General features: G+C 36.7%; 1 protein-coding gene across 2 annotated transcripts in view; it reads left to right on the top strand.

The window, feature by feature from the left end:
- Positions 1-19641, top strand: part of NNT (nicotinamide nucleotide transhydrogenase) — a 43004-nt gene that overhangs the window by 1361 nt on the left and 22002 nt on the right. For both annotated transcript variants that reach the window (XM_058824344.1, XM_058824345.1), the window contains exons 3-14: positions 6906-7135; positions 8227-8444; positions 8989-9076; positions 9693-9781; positions 10589-10776; positions 11542-11675; positions 13403-13594; positions 14533-14686; positions 15563-15724; positions 16510-16620; positions 17348-17493; positions 19073-19268. In XM_058824344.1, coding sequence (XP_058680327.1) covers positions 6906-7135; positions 8227-8444; positions 8989-9076; positions 9693-9781; positions 10589-10776; positions 11542-11675; positions 13403-13594; positions 14533-14686; positions 15563-15724; positions 16510-16620; positions 17348-17493; positions 19073-19268 — 1908 coding nt within the window. The remainder of the gene's footprint in view (positions 1-6905; positions 7136-8226; positions 8445-8988; positions 9077-9692; positions 9782-10588; positions 10777-11541; positions 11676-13402; positions 13595-14532; positions 14687-15562; positions 15725-16509; positions 16621-17347; positions 17494-19072; positions 19269-19641) is intronic.

Raw genomic sequence — 19641 nt, 5'->3', positions numbered from 1 at the left:
GGGCTTACGCAGAAGGTGTTTGTGTTTATTATGAATACTTTGGATCCACGTAGGTTTTGTGGTTAGAGGGTTTGAGCTCCTGCTAATACTTTCCTTGCTTGAAGGAAGTATTTAAATAAATGCTTTTCTTAGTTCAAATCCTGAGTTCCTAAGTAGTTTTGGTAGTGCAGCTATTTGCATGCATGTGAGAAAATACGGACCTCACAAAGACGACATCTGCTGGCATGAGTATATGTAGACATTATTATCCGATCTTAAAAAAACCTCTTAACTTTTTTTAGGAAACACATTGTATCACTTTGAAAAACTATTGATATGTATCTTCACGTGTAGGGTTTGTTAGTGTATTTGCAAAAAATTGCATTTCGGCAGATAATGGACAAATTCTGTTATTTTCAGAAAAAAAAACTGGGAAAGGAGGCACTCATTTCCAGTTTCTGCTATGAGACTGGTACATGAAGATCAGAACTGACAATTTTTTTCTCTATTCTGTACTGTATATAACCTAAGAGTTGGAAGGAAGACTGAAGAAGACCCTAGTGCAAATTTAATGCCCATTATTGCCCATTATTACTGAATGGGTTGTGTGTCCCTTGCAGAGACCCTGCTTCTGTGCAGATGTAGGATCTTAGTCTTTGCAAAAAATTAATGTGGAGAGTTGGACTGATTGCGCACATGAGATTTGATTCTTCCAAATGTACACAGTAGGTAACTGCAATAGGTACTTGAGAGTGTGAGGAAAGTAGTGCTGCTGGAAACAGAAGTGTCTGGTAGTGAAAACATGACACAAAAGTAACATGTAGTAGTTCAGAGAAGCCTGTGTTGTGTAGAATTTTTGGCAGTACTAACAGAAAATGGTGCATTTTGTGGTCCTTTCAACTTGGTGACTGAAGATTTTGGAAATTCCGAAGAAATGTCATGAGGGGAAGTTTCTTTACTCTGAGGGCTTCTGATAAATCTGTATCGCAGTTATGTGCTGAAACCAGAATGTCTGTGATAGATTTGAGACGCTCTCAATTTTTTTTCCATGTTAAATATCAGAATGAAAGAGACATCTGTCAGTCTTCATATGGCAGATTGTCCCTTGGTTGGGAGCATAAACTGGAACATAGGAATCTAGGTTCAAAGTTCTTTTCCAAATACCCCAGGTAAGTGTCCTTTTTTGAGTTTGGAATCAATTTTGTATTAGGCTTTGACCACAAATTTCATCATGAAACTAAAGAGTCTCTTCTGTTTTATTGAAATTGGTATGCTACTCTGTGTGTGTGAATTTTCTCATTTTTAAGAATAACTTTTGAAAAATTTTCCCACAAGGATGGAGAATTCTGATTAGTGTCATGTTTAATGCTCAGTGCTGCCCTGTCAAATCTGTTGTGTGGAAGCCCTTATGTAAGGATTAATAATATTCATGAAATGCAGTTATTTAATGTGGAGAATTACAAGTTTGGTAGTCTTTTGGTTGATAATTAAGCTGTCCTTGTAGTATGCTTTGGTAACATGTGATTTGTCATTTGGTAGAGGACAAATCAAGGAGAAAACAGCAATTTAATGACAAATTAGAAGCAGGGCTATTGCTTATATTTACTTTTTAAGTGCTCTTGAATCAAAATGGAACAGATTCAAAAGAACTATGTTTTAGTCTTTCAGAAATTAGCTTTGATTATTGTAACACTTGGTAAAATCACTGTATTAGTAAGAAGAGTAAATTTTCTGAAAAGAATAGTGTCACAGTGATTCTTCTTAAGGCTGTGGTTATTAGTCAGGTTAGCTTTCATTCCATCCAGGCTATGTTATGTGAAAGAGCAATAGCTGCTTGAGGAGAAGAAATATGGAGATACAGAGTCAGCTGAAAAGTGAACTTGGAGCATGGATAATTTTCTTACTGCCAGCTATTATGCTGCTACTTGCTTAATAGAACTATAGGAACTTTCATACAGATGTAAACAAGTATTCCCATAATCTGTGCCAGGTAGTCACTAGGACCAGTTACTTCAGAAACAGAGACAAAACTTTCTGAAGCCCTGGGAAACGTGCATGTGGAGTGACTGAGCTTCCCAGTATACTCCCACATTAGTTTGTCCTACAGGTCTATGACTTTTATCCCTCTCTATTTTGGGATTTTAAATATCCTTTTTATTTCTAGGCTTATTTCTTAAATTTTCCTGCTTTTTTCTAAACCTGTAGCAGTTCATTTTTAATTAGTTTTCTAGGTAAGCTTTATTTTATTTATAAACAAAGAAATATTCTCCTTTAATTTCCCTTTTTAAAAAAAATCCTTATTTATGTAATAGGAGGGATCAGGTGTTCGTTTAATCTTCTGTATCGTTTTTTTTCTTTTTGCCAACGTCATATTGCTGTTCTTCGGAATATGTCCTCATCTCCAGGACAGGTGAGATGGTTTGTTTAAAGGTTATTAGAGTAACACTAAAAATAGGCATCCTGTTTTCAATCCCAGAACATGTGGCATATAGTCAAAACCTCTCCTTTATCTTTTCCCTAAGTCACTTTCTATTGGTTGATCCTGTTTTGTTGCAGACTAATTTCCAAAGTCAGGTTAAGGAGATCAAAAGACTGTATTTCCTGCTACTTTTGACTTATAATCTTCTCTAAGATTCTTGTCGATAGAAGTTACGTGGAGAAAGTCACAGTTATAGTTTTGTTTACTTGAAATTTGACAATGTCTGCATTACACAGTTAGGATTGTAGTAAGGGAATGAGAGAGTGCCTTCTTGCTAGTTTTTTGAAGTTCTAAGTTATGTATATGCCAGAGCATTTCACTGGAATGTATATTCCAAGACCTGTAAAATGTAATGATTCTACTTCTGATAGTGGGAGAATCTAAGTACTGTGTATCTTCTACTCAATATATTTAAAAACTTAATGAGTCAAAAAGGTGCTCCAGGTATGTAATATCACTCAGTATTTGGAAGATGTCCATGATGTCGTAAAGCAGCACTAAAACATACTCAAGGCAGTACTTAAAGAGATTACCTGACTTGAAGGATTAGAGAGACAATTTGTAGGCTTCACATTCTAACGTGATTTTGAACCCCTGACAGGGATAGCAGATGGGCTTCCTCAAAATAAAAACTAAATCAAGGTCCTAAGTTTATAACCCTAGTTTTCAACCTTTCAAAACTATCGACTTTGATGAAATTGCTGAATCCAAAACCAACAAACCAAATCTGTGTTAATCACAAAGCTTCTTCCAGCTCAAATATTGATCATAAGCTGTTGTGTATGTCAGCACAGACAGGCAGGTGGGACAGCCATAAAGTCATGTCTAGAATCCAAAGGGTAAATTTATAATTTATTTCCATTACTTTGCTAACAGGGTATTGCTGAAGCAGCACCTGGGCAGAGGAAAGCAAGCAGGGACACTGGCACCAGTAAATCATCACAGACCTGCTGTTCACATAGGCTTATCAAGAGTTATTTCCAGCTGAAAGGGAGCTTTGCAATCCTCTGTGCCAGTGTTCCACTTTTTAACCCTTTCTTCCCAAGACCTGTACTGCAGTTTTAAGATAGATCTTTGTTTTTGAGCTGTAGATATCTGCTCCATTTTGGTGCTGAATCATGTGGAGGCTCGGGGCAGTGTACTTGAAAAATGTCCGATACCTACTCTAGCTAAAAGCTGGCAAACTGACAGTTTGCTTATGTATTCATTTGCTTTTATATTTATGGATTGCTGGAGTTCTGGTAGTGGGATAGAGAAGAAAGGTAGGTAGGCAAATGAGACTTGTTGGATATTTATCTTGGATTTGAGCTCATAAAGCTCTGAGAAGGGCATGTTCCTCAGTGCTGGTCTGTGATCATTCTGTTTACTAAATAAGGTGCAAATACTTTCTATCTGAAAAAAAGTTGTACTTATTTTTATTGCATGCAAGATGTACCAATAAAGAAGGAAGTGAGGAATGAGGAAACATATCTGGCATCTAGTGAATGTATATTTCTGTCCTTTTACTCCTAGCCATTTACTCTTCTATTCTGATACTTCACACAGAAGCAGATGAGCAAAAGGAAATTAGAAGCATCTGTTGTCATTTGAACCTTAGGAGCTATAGAAGATTTGCTTGAGAAAAATAAAAGCTTTAGTCAAATGTCTTTGTACCTTTAAATTTGCAGTTATCTATTTCCTTTATGCTATAATTTATTCCTTCCCCTATTTTCCCCCATGTTTTCCCCTCCCTTTTTTCCTTCCTCCTTTCCCTTTGTTTTTCCCTTCCCCTATTTTCCCCCATGTTTTCCCCTCCCTTTTTTCCTTCCTCCTTTCCCCTTGTTTTTCCCTTCCCCTATTTTCCCCCATGTTTTCCTCTCCCTTTTTTCCTTCCTCCTTTCCCCTTGTTTTTCCCTTCCCCTATTTTCCCCCACGTTTTCCCCTTCCTTTCCTCCCCTTTGGCTTTCTTGTCCTACACAAACTTCCAAAAGGAGAAAGAGAAAGTAGGACTTCAGTTCTTAACTTCTCTCAGTGCTTTTTGAAAAGTGTTTTGCATCCTATCCTATCCTACCCTACAGCTGCTTCCTCTCTGAAATTCTGGTTGGTCTCTGTTATCCTAACAAATTTCAATCTTCTAGGTTTCATTCCTGCTTCTAAAAGACAAGAGAGCTCATTTCCACCAAGCTGATTTAGTGAAAATCAGAAGCAGTACTTTATTGTGTAGTAATTAGAAGAGATGAGGAGAAAAGTCTCTTCAAATGACAAGAGTAATTTGAGTGACAGCAACAGTTACCACAGCTGGTAACAAGTGGTTAGTGCTGCTGTGGTGGGTATGGCCTGAGTTGCACGGTGATGCTTAGATTTGATGTATGCTGGTGGAACAAATCATTGCAAAGCTCTGTTACCTTTGTGGATCTGTTGTTTTAGATGTGCATTCTTGCTCCTGTTTTGGCTTTATGTTCTATGAATGTATGTGTTTCTGAATCTGAGTGTTGTCTTGTGATTAAAATATTTCAGATGTTCTGCAACATATAAAACATCACAACACTTCTATCTTTAAATTATTTGTTACCATTTTATTAGATTTCAAAGGCAAAGATTAAAAAAAAAAGTAGAAGTAATTTGAATCATAGAATCTTTAAGGTTGGAGAAGACCTCTAAGATCAAGTCCAACCTTTGACTGAACACCACCTTGTCAAGTAAGCCATAGCGCTAAGTGCTACATCCAGTCGTTTCCTGAGCACCTCCAGGGATGGTGGCTTGACCACTTCCTTTAGCAACCCATTCCAGTGCTTAACCATCCTTTCAGCGAAGAAGTTCTTTCTGATGTCCAACCTGAACTTCCTGTGGTTCAGTAAAACCTCCACTGGTGCAGCAATTAGAAGTAATGAACTTCTTTGTCTGGTGAGCTGTCATTCTGTCTTGTTGGATGTGTTAGTATTTTTATTAGTGTGTTAGTAGGCTGAGAAATAGGTATTTAAGTACCCGTTCTTAGCAGCTCTGTACTGGTTTTTCAGAACATAGTAAGTTGACAGTAGCTTGAAAATTTCTAACCAAAAACATTTTCAGATTGCCAACTTTAGGCACGTTGTAATCCACGTTCAATTTCACAGATAATTTATTTTGGTATTTTAAATCTAAATCTAGTTCCTCAAAGCTCTTATATTGTAGTGTGTTTTTAGCTTTTTTTTACTTATTTCTATCTGAAAGTCAAAAGGAGGCCTTCCTAAAATTTGCATTCTTTGCTTCGTACAATATTTTGTAGCACAATACACAGTACTGTTGGACAATTTAAAAAGAGATATGTAATTTTAAACAAGCCGCTCATCCACTTTCTCCCTTTTTTTAGGTTTGTGGTTTCTTTGGTGGGTTTTGTTGTTGCTGTTGCTTGATCATTAATATGAGTGACTGCTTAGATTGCGCAAATTATAGTTTATTAATATTCATGTGGTGTAAATGTCTTGCATAGTAATGTCACAATCCAGGTTTAAATTCTGGATAGATGTAAGTGAAAGCTGGTACAGGATTCAGCCTATATGTTGGACTGCATGCTGTCAGTGTAATTAAAGTAATGTAATAGTTTTATGTGTGATTATTCTACTTGTGTAGAAGCCTGTGTATTCATAAATAATGTATTTAAACACTTGTTTGGATCAGAGAAGTTTATCTCTCAGATACAAGACTGAAAGCCCCCAAACTGTACTCAAATTAAGTTAGATGTTTGTAATTTGAAAACTTTAACTAAAACATAAATTTCAGCTTCAGCAGTTTCCTGGTGTTACTTAGTGGAGCTTTGAACAAGTTAAGACAAGTAAATAACTTTGATGATAAATTCTTTGTAGAAACTAGTAGCTGGATATTCATTTATTCTTCAACTACTTCTGAATTCACATTTCTCATTTCGGTGGCAACTTTTAGAGTACCTTATTGATGTAGTTATACCTTTCAGTGTCCTTTTGTGGTAAGTATGTTGCATTCAATAATTTGGCATAATTTGATATGCATTACAAACATATTCAGTTAAAATGCAGTTCCACTGTTCAAGCTCATTTATTTCTTTCTTCACAATAACCTGGAAGTGACTAGAAAGCGATTTAAATTCTGGCCTGAGGCAGCATGTGTTACCACCAGTACACCAGGTATTGTGTAAATCATAATGCCAGTTACACAATCAGAGCTGTGTAAACGACAATGAGTATGAACTGCACCAAACACTTGTTACTGCTTGTGTGGCTCATTGTGTTCACTTGCTGATCGCTGAGAAAACAAGGATCTCTAGGAAGATGGTGTAATTTAAGGAAATGTAAATGATGTTCCTAGAAAATAGCATTCTGCTTCCTCCTCAGGAGAGAGAATTGCTAACTGTGACATGTGTTTGCATGTGTCTGTACAACATTGAAGAGTGTCCCTTATACCAGTTAATTAATGTTTAGTACAACTAATGCTGTCTTATCTGCCACTCTTACAGGAATTCCATATAAACAACTGACTGTGGGTGTCCCCAAGGAGATATTTGAGAATGAGAAGAGAGTGGCTCTGTCACCGGCTGGAGTTCAAGCCTTGGTTAAGCAAGGCTTCAATGTTGTGGTGGAATCTGGTGCTGGAGAAGGTTCTAAATTTTCTGATGACCATTACAGAGAAGTCGGAGCAAAGATCCAGGGGACCAAGGAAGTCTTGGCTTCTGATTTGGTTGTGAAAGTAATTACTTTATTAGTATATTTCCTATTACATTGTTTTTGGAGAAATGTATAAGTAATTTTTTTCTGATAATCTGTGGAAAATTCAGTAAGTAAGGTAATTTAAATTAGTGTTTTCCATTTTGAGTTCTGATTCAAGCTTTGGGGTTTTTTTAATAGCTCAGGCATGCACCTACACTAAAAAAAAGTAAATGACAGTGTTGAAAAAAATGTGGATAATATCTCTAGCAAGTTTTTAACTACCTAAGAGTTGTGTTCTAGAGTGAGGTAGAATAGTTCTGGAATCCAGTCAAATGAGATCCCTGCTTTAAGAAATCTTTTGTCCAAAATTGGTAACATATAACTCTAGTTACTTTTTAAATAGTGCTGTTTGTGATTTAGAAAATATGATTGTGTAACTTCTCATTCACAGCAAAGATGTGTTTAAAAATTTGAGAAAAGAACTAAAAGCAATCTTACTTGAAAGGTCTTAGGTTGTGCAGAGTCTTGAAGGGAAAAAAAGAGAAAAAATACCTTTGCCTTATTGAGGCTTCCTTCAGCTGCTCTGTTTAAAATTATCCCATCAGCATTGAACATTGAATTTCTGTGAGCTGCTTTATGAACAATGCTTTTAAGTAGGTTTCTGTTTGGAGAAAAGTGAGAAACTCAGAAGTGAATATAGATGAAGATGAGTGTTTGCTGGACATCTGGCATGAAATTCCCTGTATGTAGTCGTGCACTGCAACCTTATTAGTGATTCTTAGTTTGTAGAGCTTAATTGTCATATCTGTTGCATAGTCATTGTGCTTAAAAATAGTGGGTTTGGGGGTAGCTGATTGTAACAAAAGCGACTGCCAGGTCATCAGACCTTTGTGAAGGTGTGTGCTGATGAGGTGTTTGCCCTGTCCCCAATCCACATAGAGCCAATTCCATGATGTGGACTGCAGCTGATAAGTGCAGTTACTCAGTTCAGTTGTGTAAATCGCCTTTGATGTACTTTCTTCTTTCTGTACTTTTTGGATGGGAATGGACAGACTACAACCTGAGAGAAAGTAAGTGAATGTGTTCTGATTTTTTTCCTCTGATTAACTTAGAAACTTCTGTCTTTTTCAGGTGAGAGGTCCTATATATAACTCATCTCTAGGTGTACATGAGGCAGATCTTTTCAAGACAGCAGCAACCCTGATTAGTTTTATCTACCCAGCACAAAATCCAGACCTCCTGAAAAAACTTGCAGAAAAAAAAGCTACTGTCTTGGCTATGGATCAGGTTCCACGGGTCACCATTGCTCAGGGATATGATGCACTTAGCTCCATGGCCAACATTGCTGGGTATGATGTTTTTTACTTCTTTAAATATAGCTGGATTAAAGTCATGTGCTTTGATATTAGGTATATCTAAAACGATTCTACATCTCTGTTTTCATGCAGAGCTGTTTCAAGCAGGGTAGTGTTAAAGTTTTTTATGGTTAGCTTTATAGCAGATCAGAGCAATGCTTTTAAAATAAACAAAACTGAATACAATTCTTCTAATTCCTTGACTGTTTTGTCTAGCACCTTTTTGCTCTGAACTAAGTTATCTTGTTCAGAGATTGTCTGTCATGGGGATCTGGTATTGTTAGGAGCTAACTAACCCAAAGAACACTCAGTGTGAATGCAATTGCCATGGCAGTTACAAACAAAAGATCAAATATTGTCAGACGTCTCCATAGAAGTATGAATAAGGACTACTGAGCTTGTGTTCAATGATAAAATACTAAGCTTGCTTTATCCTACACATATACTGTGGTCAAATATTCATCTTTTAGATTGATGTAATGAATGGAATTTACTGAATCTGAGAAAACACTGATATGTGTTCGTCCTTGATTGACAGTTACAAGGCTGTGGTCCTGGCAGCAAATCACTTCGGTCGATTTTTCACGGGTCAAATCACAGCTGCTGGCAAAGTTCCTCCAGCAAAGGTATGTGTCATTAAACAAACATTGTGGCAAAAGAAAATGTGAATTTCTGAGCAAAGGTAGCTGTTGCAGAAACTATGTTAAAAGGCTTTTTTCCTGCCTTTGGGCTGTTTCTAGAGACTTCAGAAATCACTGTAATTTATTCTCATACCACTTTTTGTTCACATCTGTTCTGGTTTTGTTTTGGGAATAATAGAATAATTTGAATTTTATTTAAGCTTGCTTAGTTTTAAACATCAGATTAGCTATAAGTGGTTGGATTAATTTTTTTTCAAAGTATGAGAAGGTAAGAAAGCAGTTGAAAAAATTCAGAGAGACTGGTATTTCTTGTGCATTGGGGAGTGCAATGGAAAGATTTACTTGATTGGAATTACAGGTGGATTGGATTGAAATGAAATGAAATTAGAATTAGGGAAGGAAAAAAGGAAGATATCAAGGAGAAAACCTATGTTTACTTAGAGAAACTACTAGCTACAGAAGAGTTGCCTCTTAGATATGTGTAATTAGGAGTTACAGCTTTTAAACTGTTGGATATATGGGGCAACTCTGCCCAATTAAATTTGGTTTTATCATAAAGTATCTAGTTTAAATGGCTGGTTAATGAGATTTATCATTTTAGGTGCTGATCATTGGAGGAGGGGTTGCTGGCCTGGCTTCTGCAGGAGCGGCAAAATCGATGGGTGCAGTAGTTCGTGGATTTGATACTAGGTAAGGGTGTTTAAATTGTAATAAACAATTTGAAATTACTTGAAGATTAAATTGTTTATGGCTGTATTAGAGTGAAATAATTTGTACTACGCTGAGTCATAATTCACTTCCTACTATTTTTATGCCATTATTAGTCCTTTATGTTTTATTTTGAAATCTGTCTAAAACTTTTCCATTTTTATTTTAATTCCCTTCTTAAGTACTCTCGATACTTTTATCTTTAGATTCAAGAACATTTATGTTTAATTCTCTGATGTTGTCACTGTTCACCTAACACTGAAATTTAGTCTCTTTAATGTGATGTCATATGATGCGAAATAAATTACAGAATATTGGCAAGCCACAACTTCAAACACCCACCCCCTGGTAATTTTCCCCGTGAAAATAAGATTTACTTATACTTTCCATCTCACAGTTTAAAGACAAGGTCATGGGTTCTGTGCTTATCTCCCATTTTTGGCACCTTTGTTTGGGCTGTAGATTTACTAAGTCATGACAACAGAAATGCATGAGGAGAGTTAATCAGCAGAGCCTCAGCTTTGAGGTTTTTCTTGAAGCAGCTCTGCTGACTATATAGGAAACCATAGGCTACCTTCATTCCTTATTCAAGTCTGACTGGAACCTGAATTTATCTGTGCAATTATTTTTTGCACTGAATACAGAAAGCTGAGGACTTTTGTTATGGTCTCCTTAATACTAAAATAAGTTTTACATCATCACTTGTCTGAAGATTGCTACTTAAGTCACTGGTCATGATGTATTTGTAAAGTAGTGGTTTTTCTGTCAACTAAAATTTTCTTTTTCTAGAGCTGCAGCCCTGGAACAGTTCAAGTCTCTTGGTGCTGAGCCGTTGGAAGTAGACGTAAAGGAATCTGGAGAGGGACAAGGTGGTTATGCTAAAGAAATGTCCAAAGAATTTATTGAAGCCGAAATGAAACTCTTTACCAAACAGTGCCAAGATGTTGACATTATCATCACTACAGCACTTATTCCAGGTATGCTTGATGTGGAAAATGAAAATTTTCATTCTTCTAGGTAAATTGTTGTATTCTGAAGTTGCATCTGCATAAAGACAGAGGAGATAATGAATTATGTCTGTGTGAACGTTCACCTTTATGCTTCTGTGATAAAGGCCGGGTTTTAAAGTATGTCCTTTTTTTTTAAACAACTTTTGTTTTCATGGATGATCAGTATGAATCAAATATTGTAATGTTTTTCTTACTAAAAAAGGAGTATTTAGTAATAAAGTGAGAATATATAATTCTCTTGCATATCTATTGCATCACAACTACACGACTACTTCTGCTATACAACTTGTGCACTGAAGCAAGTCTGATTGAAATGGAATTGTCCTTTGTAATAGAAACACAGTAAGGTAGAGCTTAGATTTTAGTGCTTTGTGTTGCACAATGTCTCTATTTTACTAGCTGGCAATGTGGTGGCTCCTTTTTTAAAATTTTTTTTTGTTATGACTGAAATTGTGAGATTGGACTGTCAGTTTGCTGGCAGAATTGAACTTATCTTTGGTAGACTACCATGCATAACTTTCCTGTATGCTTTTGGAGCAGAATGTTCTAGCATTTCTTCTGTCTTTCTAAAAAAAACTTTTGTGTGTTTTTTTATCCTGGGTACCAAATACTTGAAAATTTTGCTTACAAAATTAAAGCTTATATATAGAGCAAAGAGGAGAAGTCATATCCTAAGCTCAACAGATAGAAAGCTGTATTTTGCGTTTAACTTGCTATGCCTTGTTTTGTCAGGCAAAAAAGCTCCAATCTTGTTTAAGAAAGATATGATTGAATCTATGAAGGAAGGTTCAGTTGTTGTGGATTTAGCTGCAGAAGCAGGAGGAAATATTGAGACTACAAAGCCTGGGGAAGTGTATGTTCATAAGGTGAGCATTTTAATCTGCAGTTCATTCTCAGTTCACCTGGACAAAAATGTAAATTGTATGCTGAAAATAAGCAGCTGGATTTTCAACAGTCTTTCAGCTGCTTTGGGCTCAAGTAATCCTTTAGATTTGCATTTGGTCACTATTTAAATAGATCAATTTGAATATTTTTAAAGAAACAAACACCTTTGTATAGTGTTCATTTGGTTGTTAATGGATATTACAGACTTCTTGCTACTTAAAATTCCAAGTCCAGTGTTTGTCTCTTCTGAGTTGAAGGTAGGATTTGATATCTATTTCTTGGTCTAGCTAAAAAACACAGCAGTAGCAATAGGTTCTTTGATTTGCTTATCACCTCCCGTGGCTGGAGATAAACATTTCCTGTCACAGGCAAAGCTAAGCAGGTTCAGACTCTCGGTGTTTACTTCAGTACAAAGTCTCTGGCTTACTCAGTACTATTTCAGCTTCAGGAGGGTGCTGACTTTGCTTTTCTTTATCTTCCGTAATGTGAGTGTGTTGCCCGTAGAGCATCCAAAGCACTTGAAACCCAAAATAGATGTAGCATAAATTGGTTCCTTAAAGAAAGTCCTTTGGTCTGGACTGAATTACTTTGGTTTTGCTCCAGTGTTCATTTGCTCAGTTGAGAACTTGTCTTTCTGCTTTTTGGGTTTTGTTTTTGATGCTTATATGAAGTCTGCTAACAATTACAGAAATCTGGGTGATGAGATTTATAGTAGCAGATTTCCTAGGGTGTAATTTGGTAATGCAAGTATATAATGCCTTTATTTGGGAAGCCTGTAGGACGCTGCTGCCATGGTTGTTGTTGACATAAGCAGAAATCTGTTTGTATATATCAAAGAATCACATGTTGCACTTGTCTTTGTGGCTTTCTAGGGCTTTTGATGTCATTGCTTAAAACTGAAACTAGAGAATGTAGAAGAGAAGTAAGCAGATATTGCATGAAGGGTTTATATGGAACACTTTTAGTTAGAGGAGTATTACCCCTGGATTTAGTGTACTGTCTCTGTGTTATGGAAAATAGGAGCAGTGCAGAACTATTAGGATTGTGCCAGAGCATTGCATTAGGAAGCCAGATGATGGATCTTAGCTGTAAGTTGTGGGAGCAGTGTTTTAACGCATGCCTGCTTTTGAACACCTCAGAGTGTATGCCAGCCTCAGCTTCCCATTCTTTCCTAAAGCCTGATATCCTTTAGTTCTCATTAGTTCTTTAAGCAGTGAGGATATATTAGGCTACATTTTTACATCCATATGAACTCAGACATATTTCTTGCACAGCTCTGAGGGAGCTCCCTTCACTCCAGTGGTATACAGAAACTTGTCTCCCATGCCTGCCTTCCAGAAAAACTGAGAAGATGCCAAGCATTAGATGGATGAATCTGTTACCTGATTGCTTAAAGAATTTGGGTTCTGAGAGAATGTAGGATTTGGAGAAGACAAGCTCTTGCACCAATATGTCTTCCTGTCTGTGAAGTCTTGTTGCTAATAGAGTTTAAGGTTTTGGAATTGATCATGTTGGATTCTGTAGCTATTGTGAGTGATCTGTCCCTGACGTAGTAGAGTCAGAACTGCAGGTAACCTATTTAGTTGAGATTATAAACTGAGATAAATGATACAGTTTGGATAGATATTTCTAGAAGGATATACTGGAAGAGATGATGCTTTTTCAGAGATTTTACAAATCCTTATTATTTTACTTGGATTTTTTTCAGGGTGTTACACACATTGGGTACACAGATCTGCCTAGCAGAATGGCTACTCAGGCCAGTACCCTGTATTCTAATAATATTATCAAACTTCTGAAAGCTATTAGTCCTGACAAAGAGAACTTCTACTTTGATCCAAAAGATGACTTCGACTATGGGACTCTGGATCATGTTATTAGAGGAACTGTAGTAATGAAGGTGAGCCACTAAATACTCTATAAATACTCTATTCTTAATTTGTGAGTACAGACCTATCATTTATAATTTCTGTCTCTTCAAAATGTGTTCAGAGATACTGCATGTCAGCAGATTTCAGAGGTGGCTTGGTGGAGCGTATGGGTAATGGTGTGTTTATTTAGCTGAAAATTCCTCTGTTTCTTTTTAGTCTTGTTTTCTTGTCAAGGTTAAATCTAATGTATTTACCAATGAAAAATAGGAAAAAAGATAAAGTTTGTGTGTTTTGTGTGATAAAAACATAGCTACTTAAAACATATTTGAGGCTTTACCACACTAAAACATTCTTCCAGAAAAACATTCTTCCCTTGAAAAAATAAAAAGTGTTCCATTTATAGTAAGAGAAAAAATGGTGAAACTAGAATATGCAAAATAATTGAAGCTTTGTCAGAAAATAATAAAATAAAAACTCAGGGCATAGACTTCAGCTCTCCCAGGTCATTGAAATGGTGAGTACAGCTCAGTGCTGATAGCTCCACAGAGGCCTGAAGATTAACAAAGAATGTGGGATATAATCCTTGGTTTCTATCTGAGGTCTGGAAAGGCTGTGGTTACAGTTCACATCTGTAGCAGATTTGTTATTTCCAAGACTTAGTTTTATTTTGCCTAGATGTTTTCCATTTAAGGAACTTTATCTCTTTACTTTTCTCTTGTTTCTGCTCTGGAGCCTTGTGCTGTGTCTTCACCAGGTACTCTTGGACACTAATACCAAATCTTGTCTGAAGAATGTGTAAACCAGTATGATTAACTTGGTCATGCCTTGCAAACTTCTACTGATGCAGAAAAAGAGCTTGTTCCTGGGCGTGGCTGTAGGATGTTAGCACTTGCCTGAATTGCAGGATTGAGAAGAAAAGTACTAAGCATATTCCATGCTAGGCATAACTGTAAATATCTCTTGTCAGGATGGCAAAGTGATTTTCCCAGCACCTCCACCAAAAAACATTCCTCAGGGAGTGCCAGTGAAGCAGAAGACTGTAGCAGAGCTGGAAGCAGAAAAAGCAGCTACTATTACACCTTTTAGAAAAACCATGACTACTGCGTCTATATACACTGCAGGTAGGCAACTTCCATAGCTGGAGAGCCAGTGTAGAGTACTTCTCATTTGACTAATACTTTTGAATGACCCATCGTCTAACTCATTTAATTGAATAGCTATTTGGGGGGCAATTGATTGGCTGGTGTATCCTGATGCAAAATCAGCATAGTGTAAGAATTGCTTGAGAGGGAAAATAAAACTTCTGAAATTTTACCAAAAGTGAATTACCAAAAGTATTTGACATTCCAACACGTGCTGATTCTCTGCATATATGTATGTTTGACTCTAATTAAATATTAGTAAAATGCTTAAAAAGCAGGAAGGACTCCTGCCGGGGACTGTGCCCCAACTTTGCAGCAGAATCAGTTCAATGGCTTTTGCTTTCTTCAGATTTTACTGTATTGTGTGAGACTTAAATGGCCACAGTCTACTGAAGTATTGGAAATAGGACTTTGCTTTGACAAAGTGTATCAGAACTTTTGCATGAAGTAATTAATGAATTCAGTAGTCTTAATTTTAATCCCTGTTCTTCATGCATATGCTTTGATACATCTAAGCAATATCTCAACATAATTGTGACTTCTACGTTTTTTCCTACAGAACAGGGGGGTGACAGGATTCAGTCAGTGTTGGTGTAGAAACCTATCTTTGCTGCATTGTGTCCATGTGTAACAAATATGTGTGGATTATATGTATGGCTTTATTTTCTGTTACAAAGGAAAGATTAGCACTGAAAGAACGTAGTGTATTTGAAAAAATTATCTCCCTGATTTTGAAACCAGTCCATGCAGAGAACTCCATTTTGCTTTTGTGTCAGTACTAGGCTCCTGTTTGATACAGTTTAAATGTAAGAAGTTATTGAAAAGTTACAGAGCTTTCCTGTGCTTTTCTTCTAGGTTTAGCTGGTATGTTAGGGCTGGGCATTGTAGCACCTAATGATGCTTTCACACAAATGGTGACAACGTTTGGCCTCTCTGGGATAGTGGGGTACCACACAGTGTGGGGTGTGACTCCTGCTCTGCACTCCCCACTTATGTCTGTGACTAATGCTATCTCAGGTAAGTGGCTGTCACACAGCCTCTTGTTCTCTACTTGAAGCAGTCACAACTCCTTTTACCTGAATTACTACTGGCGTGCATGTTTGAGTTTACTTTCATAAATAGCAAGGAAACCTGAAACAATGTGTTCTGAGGGTATGTTTTTTTCAAAAGAAAGGCAAATGTGATGTTTTAATTTATCCTTTTGATATCCTTTTAATTTTCTGAAGTAATTTTTACACTTGACCTATTTGCTTAAAAGTTTGTTTTATTTGGAGTGATGCAGTGTCCTTTCATAGACTACATCTTTTCTCCCATCTCTTCAAAAGATTGCCCTGAAAATAATTAATCTTTCCTATTTTTTACATTCTTCCATTCATCTCCTAAAACTATGTGTTTTGAGAGAGGGGAAAAAAGAAAATCAATCCTAAAATACCCATAAAATTCATAATTCTTATAAGTAAGATTTTGTATATCTGTGTTTGGCTATATGTGGATCTGCTTTGATTATTATAAACAAAGTTTCTTTTATTGAACACGTACTTGGCTAATTCTGCACCTGGGGCACTGTTCTTCAAAACTACATTTACTTGGGTTTTTTTTTTCTTTTTTTCTTTTGAAGCATGTTTGTATTCCTGAAAAAGACTGTGGTAATCTTCTTTTAAGCATTAATGTGTGAAGTAGGGGTCAAAATTTGAGTTGACTGATATTTGTCCAACAGTTGAAAGGAAGTTTCCTATAGGTGTAGTGCCTTTTATGATTACACAGTAATCTCTTCCAGTAATGCTTTTATCTCTTCTAAATAGGTCTGACTGCAGTTGGTGGGCTGGTACTGATGGGAGGACACTATCTCCCTCAAGACATTTCCCAAAGCCTAGCAGTGCTTTCAACCTTTATATCTTCAGTCAATATTGCAGGTATGAATGTTAGGTTTTCTCCTGAGGATAACTTCAAGTACTAGGGTAATTTTTAAACTTCTTGTAGTTATTTAATTGTATAATTCCAGAAATACTAGTCTGAGAATAGACTCTGAGAGCATTTATCAATAAAAACCCATCAGCCCTCCAATTTTCACAGTAGTTATTGTAGATATTTTGCATACCCTGTGGAGTAACCTCTTTTAGGAATTATTTAAATGTGCATTTTCCTTTCATAAATTTGGTTGGTGATTATATACAATATTTTTTCCTGTGTAACCCAAGGGGGTAGTAGAGGATTTCTACTGGTATTAATTTTCCTACTTGAAATGCATACTAGCAGCATAGAACAAAATTCTGTTTCTTTGAGCTTCATAAGTCCCAGCTTCAATAATAAAAAGGCAACAAAGTAAGCAATGTGACTTAGAAATACTGCTTTTGCTAGAGCAGGTTGGGAAAAGAGTGCAGTCATAAACTAAGCTGTATCCTACAGTCAGTGTAGAGTATGGAGCCATAGCAATTCCTCTTTTTCTTCTGAAAAGGCTAAAAGAGACAGCAAAATCTAACACTGATTATGCTTTTGTTTCCTGGTAGTTTTCCAGGTTGCTAGCTTTATTGGTTGCTGAATCATGTGGTAATATGGTATTACTAAATACTTCTCTTATAATTTGGCATGTGCTTGATTTCAGATTTTATTTTTTTAAGATTGTTCCTTTACTTTGTCCAGGTGGCTTTTTAGTTACACAGAGAATGCTGGATATGTTCAAACGTCCCACAGACCCTCCTGAGTACAACTACTTGTACCTGCTCCCTGGTGGTGTATTTGTAGGAGGCTATGCAGCTGCTCTCAGCAGTGGCTATTACATTGAACAAGTAAGACGATAACTTCATGGCTCTTAGCCCAGTGCTCAGTGTTATGTTTCTTCATGCCTCTTCTGTGGAGGAGTAGATAACAAATAATCCAAGGTCTTTCCATCAGCTGCATGTTCCCACAAGGCTAATCTGAAGCTGAATAACTGTAAGCTTGCAGTCACATAGCTAACATACTTTAAAAGCTCTGTTGTTGTTTGGTTTTGTGTTAACATAGCAGGGGCTTTTATTTATTGGACTGTTTTCCTAAACTGCAGTCTAAGTAATACAGTAACTACAGAAATCAGTCTTTGTTTTAAATGTTTCTGAAAGTTCAGCTTGGCATGACAGTTAAAAAAGGATGGGATCAGTTTTCAGTGCAGAGGGATGTACAATACATATATATAACTATATATTGTTATATATAGTTATATAAATGGTTATTGTATACTATAACACCTTTTATAGTAAACTTTTGTTTACATTTGTTTTAATAGTAAGAAAAATCACTCTATATTGCCTTGTGCATTTGGAAAAAGTGAATCGAAACATACTGTTATAGCAGAGGCTTGTAATGTATTTGTGTTTTGTCAATTATCTGGACATTTATAGCTCAGTTCATGTAAGTTTGTTTATACTTTTTGCAAACAACAGTTACAGAATGCCACAGAATCATTAATGTAGGAAAAGACCTTTAAAAACATCAAATCCAGCTGTCAGCCTTGCAGTACCACCATGGTCACTACTAAACCATGTCCTCAAGTACCATATCCACAAGTTTTTTCGAACACTTCCAGGGATGGTGACTCCACTTTTCTAGGCAGCCTGTTCCAAAGTTTGGCCATGCTTTCCATGAAAAAAAATGTCCTGATATCTAATATAACCTTCCCCATGAACTTGAGGCCATTTCCTCTTGTCCTCTCACTTGTTACCTGGGAAATGAGACCAATTCCCACCTAGCTACAATCTCATTTTGAAGAATTGTACAGAGTAATAAAGTCTCCATTGATCTTACTTTTCTCCAGACTGAACAGCCCCAACTCCTTCCTCATCAGACTTCTGCTCCAGATGCTTCATCAGCTCAGTTGACCTTCTCTTGACTTGCTCTTTATTAGAGTGAGGGGTCCAAAACTAGACATAAGATTCGAGGTGTGGCTTCTCCAGTGCTGACTATAGGGGAATGATCACAGTTTTACTCCTTCTGGCCACACTCTTGCTGGTAGTTCAAAACTATCAAAGCTATTTCTTAGTTCAAATTTGCCATAAACAAATTATGAAACTATCCTTATAATGAAGAGGACCATATAGTTTTGGATTTGTGTGCTAAAGGAAAGGTTGCTTCTGAACTGATGAGGAAAATTGGTTTGGCTTTAATTAATAGTCATTTTGCAGATAAAAAAGGGTCGTAAAGGGAGGGAAAATCTTTATAGATATCACATTTTAATTGGCCAAAACCTCATCCTGTAAAGTTTCTTGACTTCATTTAAGAGTTGTGACTTAAACACATTCTGGAGAAATCAGTCATTTTGTGTAATTATCAGAGATGTTTTATAGCAATGCAATTTGTCACTACTTCATAATGATGTTTTTTCTTCCTTTAAAGGTGATGTATCTGGCCTCAGGACTGTGCTGTGTTGGTGCCCTGGCTGGTTTGTCTACCCAAGGAACAGCTCGTCTTGGAAATGCTTTGGGTATGATTGGTGTTGCAGGAGGTTTAGCTGCAACTCTTGGAAGCCTTAATCCCACTCCTGCATTGTTGGCGCAGATGTCAGGTGCAATGGCACTTGGTGGGACCATAGGTATGTGTATGATGAACTAACAATCTATGTTCCATGCATGCATATATGCAACCTGTATATACATAAAATACTGTATAGCTCCCAAGTGAATTGACTAACTGACACTTGTAGCTTGTGCAAAATTATTTGGCAAATGTGTGAACAAAATATTGTAACTGTCAGGGCTTTCGTTAATGCTTTACAATGTGGTAAAGAATGTGCTGACTGAAAAGTTGGGACCACATCATCTCTGATAGGAAAACTTGTGTCCAGAGGTAAATGATCTTGCCCAACATTGTACTTCTGTTCAGTTCGTGACCGAATACTGCCAAATTCTCTCTTTCATACTGTGCCTTTGTCACAGAAAACAATGAATTTCTCAATATTTGGTGAA

This window comes from Ammospiza caudacuta, chromosome Z (genome assembly GCF_027887145.1).
Source record: "Ammospiza caudacuta isolate bAmmCau1 chromosome Z, bAmmCau1.pri, whole genome shotgun sequence".
Taxonomy (NCBI): domain Eukaryota; kingdom Metazoa; phylum Chordata; class Aves; order Passeriformes; family Passerellidae; genus Ammospiza; species Ammospiza caudacuta.
Note: the sequence above shows the minus strand (reverse complement) of the source record. Positions and strands in the feature narration are given on the sequence as shown.